This window comes from Nanorana parkeri, unplaced genomic scaffold (genome assembly GCF_000935625.1).
Source record: "Nanorana parkeri isolate BGI_ZX_2015 unplaced genomic scaffold, ASM93562v1 scaffold340, whole genome shotgun sequence".
Taxonomy (NCBI): domain Eukaryota; kingdom Metazoa; phylum Chordata; class Amphibia; order Anura; family Dicroglossidae; genus Nanorana; species Nanorana parkeri.
The window spans coordinates 660,170-667,775 of record NW_017306608.1 but is presented as its reverse complement, the minus strand read 5'-3'; the positions used below and the strand labels follow the sequence as shown (position 1 = coordinate 667,775).

The 7,606-nt window shown below is 38.7% G+C and overlaps 1 protein-coding gene across 1 annotated transcript in view; it reads right to left on the bottom strand.

Moving 5' to 3' along the window:
* MYO10 (myosin X) overlaps nt 1-7,606 on the bottom strand; it is a 195,992-nt gene that overhangs the window by 126,657 nt on the left and 61,729 nt on the right. Inside the window, exon 3 of the mRNA XM_018558447.1 lies at nt 1,411-1,569. Within this exon, the coding sequence (XP_018413949.1) occupies nt 1,411-1,569 (159 nt within the window). The remainder of the gene's footprint in view (nt 1-1,410; nt 1,570-7,606) is intronic.

Genomic DNA, 7,606 nt, shown 5'->3' with positions numbered 1-7,606 from the left:
TTACCTTGTCCATGATCCCCGCTGTGTCCTCCGTCTTCCGCTGAGTCAATCACGGCAGGCTTTGTATTAATGAATACAGGCTTTGTATTAATTAATACAAAGCCTGTATTCATTAATACAAAGCCTGCCGTGATTGACTCAGCGGAAGACGGAGGACACAGCGGGGATCATGGACAAGGTAAGAGACTGTAATCCCGAGTGCGGCTCGGGGTTACCGCTTATGGTACTGAAAATTAACCCCGAGCCACACTCGGGAATACCGCCATGGATGTTAGTGGGTGCATTTAAACATTATTTTGGGCTATACTCGTCTTATATGACGAGTATAGCCCAAAACCTATATTTTAACACAAAAAGTAGGGGGTTGTCTTATATGCCGAGTCGTCTTATACGCCAGCAAATACGGTACTATTGATGGGTTTTGTAGTCCTCTATAGCTAGTGGTATTTTGCATTGCGCTGTATAATGTACTATTGCTGGGTTTTGTAGTCCTCTATAGCTGGCAGTATTCGTCATTGCGCTGCATAATGTATTTTTGCTGTGATTTGTTGTACTCCTCTATAGCTGGTCCCTGTGCCGATTGTGGATTTGGGCGGGCAGGCGGTGAGCGTGAGGCGGGGAGGAGGTGCGGCGTGTGGAGCGTGGATGCAGGCGGGCGGGTCTGGCAGCGGTGAGCGTGAGGTGGGGAGGAGGTGCGGCGCGCAGTGTGTGTGGAGCCGTGAACAGGGCCAACCAATCAGAATCCGATTAATCGATGATTGAAAAAGTTGACAACGTTTTCAATGATCGATTATAATCGATTATGTCGATTAGTTGTTGCAGGCGACTCCACTCGGTTGTTGTTTGAACAAAATCGATTTCAGAATGTTCGATTTCATTTCTAATTGTTGATCGGAACAAATCAATGATCAATTTCAACCACAGTGATATTTTTTTTTTCAAAGGAGCATGTTGGAAACTTTTTCTTAATTGAAATAAATTCTAACAGTGAATGTGGCTGTCATTCGAGGAAACTCCATGCATTCCAAAATCAATGTTAAATCAAATGGAAAATCAAACAAATGTTTGAACAAAATTTGTCAAGTGTCTGATGGCATTATCGAAGGTTCCAATTAGGTATTTCGTATATATGTTTGTTCGGAAATCTACCAGTGTATACCCTACTTAATATAAGATTTTGCTTTTTTCAGTTCACAGGAAATGACAAGGATACTGCATGTCCAGCAAGATCAACAAGTATTTCTGTACTTACTAAAAATGTTCTTAGCCTGAAAAATTTAAACAAATGCAATGTCCACATCTAAGGCCTAGTGAGCTGCAATATATTATTTTTGGGTAAAGATATGCATTAAAGTTTTATCACAGAAGCTGTAATTACCCTTTAAAGAATAAAAAAAACAAAAAACTTACATAAATGTTGTCTTCCTGGTATCGCTTGTAGAGATTGTACATTATAGACCCTTCATGGAGATCACCCAGCGATGCCATGTCTTCTACGCCATTTGTGCTGGTTGGATGCATAGTGGTCACCTTCTGGCGAGTAATTGTGCTTTGTTTATACGTGAATACCTGAATTAAAATAAAACAATAGTCCCGATGAATACATTCTAAACATTTCCCTAGAATACAACAAAAACAAGCATGCGTTTATCAATATTAGTTTACTAACTTGCTCCTCAATGTATGTGGTACATTCATGGAATACTACATATCCCTGCTACAAATGTTTTAATACTCACTTTAAAGCAAAATTGAGCCATATTTGAACAAATATGGGTATTTATTACAGGTAATCACACGTTAGCAGAAATTAAAAGGTGTTTCTGTAGTTACCATATCATTTATTTAGCCCTCTGCAAACATCTTCATACAAGTCCCGCTACAGTTCAACCTGTAAACATTCTAATTTAAGCTAGGTATACAAGGTTAAAATTGTTTGATTTTCTAATAGTTAATGGGGGTAAGCGACAATATATTTCGACCATAGTGACAAGCAAAATCGAAGATGCAGGATGAAAAATATTTGTCGAGTGAACGAAATTCTAAAAGTGAATGTGGTTTTCGTTTCGAAAGTCTACCAGTGTATGGCCAGCATTACATGGAATTTACAGGTCCAGCTAAGCCATTCAAACAATCTTACATCCACACAGCTGCATAAAATAAAAAAAATTCTGTGAAATTAAGGTGTGCACGCATGTAAATGCATGCACACATGTATATACTGGGATGTAAAACTGATCTAGGGGAATGAATGAAGAATGTTAGGGATGTGGACATTTTACAGACGTTTACACGTCTGAATGGAAGCACTGTGTATTATATGCATTATTTACCCAGGATCTTTTTGCAGCAAGATTCTGCATAGATATCAGTATGATGTCAGTATTATTATGACAATCTGCAGCAGCCCCTACTTACTACAGACTTCTAAGTATTTTATCTTATGCACCAGTACTGAAGCATGTGACCAGAATGTAACTATAGAAACATTAATACAAAAAATATTGTTATAGTATAGTATATTTTATAGTATTTTATAGTATACAGTATACACATAGCTGGGATTTATCTGTCTTTTATCAGTGTGAGCAGACTGATAGATGTGTACTGAGAGCAGGAAAAGATGATCAATCAGTAGCATTATGAGATGGGAAGCACAACTGGCAAATACTAAAAAAAAAATTGTATGGCACTGCCAATGCACAAATATTTGAACATATATTTTCAAAAATAATCAAGGAATAAAAAATAAGCCTTTAAAAATAATAACACACATGGATAAAACTATCTGCATTGCGTTAATCACATTTACACACACATCTAAAAAATCTTTAAAAAAGGCTGAAGGAAGCCCCCCTTTCTTTAAAATCAATACAAGTACATTTCATTTATTTGTGCACCACATTAGACTGCTGCTAGCAGACATAGCATAACAGAAATTCCACAGAAAGCTGCCTGACAATAGGGAATTCTTAATTGTATATTTTTAGAAACTATACCCATATACCCCAAACTTGCTAACAGTCTCACATCTTGGCCCTGTGGGGGGGAATGAGGCCCAGGGTTCATGTTACATGTTGTGGAATGTGACATCCTATGGAGCCTGAGCCGAGATGTCAGTTTCTTTCTCCAGACAGAAGACGCTGTTATTAGAATAACTCACTGGATACAGCTATTTGTAGAAAACAATGCATAACTATTTTTCATCGTGTGTTGGTCAAAAGAAATTTGCAACCTTTAATAGGTTAACATACTGTTTCAAGGGGTTTGCTATCCCTATACTGCAACACGTTTACCAGAAACATAAACATAACCTATGACAACATTCCATTCTTGGTTCTTTGCAAACTTGAGGTAGTTTGGTACCGTATATGTCTATATAGTGAACCTCCCTGGGACAGACTCGTTGATGAAAAACAGACGGCCACAGAACATTAGGGCTCCTGTTTAATCATTTAGCCCAGGAGGTAAGAATGTCTGCCCTAAAACACAAGTCATGCTAAAAGTTCACTGTCATTCAGCATTGTCAGGGATTTAGAATGCAGTCAGGTACAGAGGGGAAACATGTGATATAACCATTATGCCTTCTACAAGTTGATGCCTAGACTACTTCAATTTAAAGGTGCAGTAAAAGTAACTTATACACACCATGTCTCTACAGTATCCCTAACTCCTTTATGTTTATTATGAAAGCTAAATATTTAAATTCAGGTTTACAACCTCAATTCCAAAAAAGTTGGGACGCTGTGTACAATCTACGTAAACACAGAATAAAATGATCTGCAAATCTCATAAACCCATATTTTATTTACAATGGAAAATAGAAAATGTATTATATGTTTAAACTGAGAAAATGTCCCATTTTAATAAAAAACTAAGGTCATTTTGAAATTACTGGCAGCAACACATCTCAAAAAGGTTGGGACAGGGCAACAAAAAGCTGGCAAAGTAAGATGCACTAGCAAGGAAGAGCTGAAAGAACATTTTGCAACTAATTACTTTAATTGACAACAGGTCATTAACATGATTGGGTATAAAAAGAGCATCTTAGAGAATATGAGGGTTTACAGAAGTAAAGATGGGCAGAGGTTCACCAATCTGTGAAATAAGCATCTACAAATTATCTAATTTCAGACTAATGTTCCTCAATGTAAAATTGCAAATACTTTAAATATATCATCGTCCACAGTACATAATATCATCAAAAGAGTCAGAGAATCTGTGAACAAAGGGACAAGGCCGAAATGCAATATTGATCTTCTGCCCTCAGACGGCACAGCATTGAAAACAGGCATGATTCTGGGATGGATATCACTGCATGGGCTCAGGAACACTTCCAAAAATCACGGTCTGTAAACACAGTTCGCCATGCCATCCAAAAATGCCAGGTCTCTATCATGCAAAGAAAAAGCCATATCTGAACATGATTCAGAAATCCCGCCATCTTCTCTGGGCCAAAGCTTATTTTAAATGGTCTATCACAAAGTGGAAAACTGTTCTGTGGTTAGACGAATCAAAATTTGACATTCTTTTTGGCAACCATGAGTGCCGTGTCCCTAGGACTAATAATAGGAGAGGGACCTGCCAGCTTATTATCAGTGCTCAGTTCAAAAGCCAGCATCTCTGATGGTATGGGGGTGCATTAGTGCATATGGAATGGGCAGCTTGCACATCTGGAAAGGCACCATCAATGCTGAAAGATATATCCAGGTTTTAGAGCAGCATATACTTCCATCCATCTATGACAACAGCAAGGCTTTGTAGTAAAAGAGTCTTGGTGCTTAACTAGCCTGCCTGCAGTCCAGATCTTTCACCAATTGAAAAAATATGGCACAGAAGACCCAGGACTGTTGAGCAGTTAGAATCTTATATCAGGCAATATTGGGACAACATTCCTCTCCCAAAACTCCAGCAACCGGTCTCCTCAGCTCCAAGACGTTTACAGAGTGTTGTTAAAAGAAGAGGGAATGCTACATCATGGTAAACATGGATCTGTCCCAACCTTTTTTGGGATGTTTTGCTGCCATCAATTTCAAAACTACCTTATTTTTTTCTTAAAATGGTAATTTTTCTCAGTTTAAACATTTGGGGGTCTATTCACTAAGCTGCCGTAGGCAGCCGAGTGACTGACCAACACAAAGCGAAGTGAGCCGAACGCTGTTCGGCTATTCACTTCAGGCTGGTACTGCTGATTTCAGCCGTATATCGGCTGAAATCTGCCGTACATCGGGTGGGTTCACGTGGCTTCGGGTCGGCTGAACATGCTGAACATGCACAAGAAGAATTCCCCAGTGTTTACTAGTACACAATTTGCATCAGATCGCATACCAATCAGTGTACATCTACACACACATTCCTATAAACTTTTTATTGTTTTATAGAATAAATGCATTTATTAGCCACCTCCAGAAACATATGTAGGTAAGTATATCATCTGCTTTAAGTGCTGGTGGTAGGAGGTGGATGGTAGGAAATGATTTGTTTCCAGATACATTCTAAAACAATGATCTACAAACACAAACAATAATACAAAAAAGGCCCTGTACAGTTTTTTTAAGTCACAAAGGCCAAACCAACGTACATCTCCCTAGTAATTATTATCCAACATTCCTTTTTTTCAGATGTGGCCTAGATTTCTACGATTAATAGATGGACTACGGTAAAGGAGCTCTTGACTCTCCCTATGGATTACAAAATACAGAAGTTAGATCACTCTTTCCCTACACAGCAGAAATTCTTAGAAGATCTAAGGTTTCACGATAACAATTAAGGTAGATGACAGCAACAAAAGGCCAGTGCTACATTTCACAGTCACTTCTGAAAGAAGAGAGGAAGCTGTCAAGCAAGTCATGTGAGTGAATAAATACTTTGGTGAAAATTCTAATACATGAAGGTTTTGCCTGAACAGAATAGAAATACTGCAGTACCTAAATATAAGCTGTGCCAAACCATCCAATATACTTTGCAACTGAAATCACAATTTCCCAGAAACAAACATCAACACCATTCTTTTTTTATTGCGCATAAAAGCTTAATACATTGTGGCATATGTCTTCACTACTAAAAGCTACATGAGATATATTGTCCCTAGGCCCAGAGTTGGAAAGTCATATGCTGCGATGTCCATTGATACACTTACTATTAACCATCCCGGAGCCTTTATCCTTGTTCTCGGCAGGTTTCCACTATTAGGAAACGTAACTTTCAGTGAAAATCAGAATCTTTAGAAGTTCTGGAGGTGTAGGTATTGCAATTAGCCACCATCCAGGTATCTGGGTGGACAAATGAACAATAACCCTATAGGTTTAATTTTGGTGTAGACAACAACAGAAAAGTTGTTATCGATAACATGCTTTGCTTTCACTTTTTTGTTAAATCAAAATATTTTATTGTGTATAAACAACTTAATACTATATCATTCACTTTTTAAAGTCTTATTTACAGACTCACTGGGGGGAATTTATCAAAGCTGGAGCAGACAAAATCTGGAGCAGATTTGCACTGCAACCAATCAGCTTCTCTTTCTCATTTTCGAATCTTAGCTGATTGGTTGCCATGGGCAACTGCTCTGGCTTTTGTCTGCTCCAGTTTTGATACATTCTCCTCCACTGTGTACAGCAGTGTATGATTTCGGGCTTGCCAGGGGGAGCAATGAAAGCCAAGAAGGCTGTGGTGTGTGACGTTGGTCTGAATCTGCAGACAACAGAGCTGAACTCTTTGCTGAGCACTTGTGTGTCCCAAAACATCCATTTGCCCCCAAAGTCAAGGGGCATTTGGCAACTTTTAGCAACCTATCAAGGGTACCTATTTCATGTCTGTGTGAATAAATCCTAAGAAGCTTTATTACTGATAATATTGACTATATTTATGAGACAAAAGCATAGATATAAGCCCAAACCTTGCCTGAACCAGCAGAAAAGTTATCATTTGTTCCTTGTCTAATAACCTTGTAGCACACTGATTGCTTTCAAAGCTAGATAATGGTTAAAGCCAACAATCTGCACGATTTATAGCTAAGCTCTTTAACTGAGAGACAGAATTAAACTACACCACATCCTTGACTACAGATTAAATGAAACAAAAATACATAGACCTTATCTACTTCCAAAAAGCAAATAATTGCTGTTTGACGCAATACTGTAGCATACTCGGTGTTACTTTATATTTTTCCTGGCTTGCTGAAAAACCACATGAATTAAATCATAGTTAACATTTTAAAATAACTTACAGTGACACTGGGTTCTTTTCTGGGGGGTAGGGATGATCATCCTGCCTTGTGAAAGCTCAATAAAGGCAAACAATACCTCTAAGTGTCACTTGTGATTATCAGGTCATTCCTAAGCTAAGTGATGATTATCTTTGCCAGAAAGGGCGATTCATACTACACAGTGAGATTTTCCAACTTGTTGTGAGTGGGTCCCAATACTTCAGTCTTCTATAGAGAAGAGTAAAATATATAAAATACCATGAATACTGCTATGAGCTTCCAAGGGAGAAGTTCTCCATCCACACACCCAGCAGTGTCCTTCCTAAAGTAGTACCCGGGGGGACATGCCCCTCAAGCCCCCCCCCCCCCCCCCCCCCGGCCCCGCTGCGCGCGATGTAC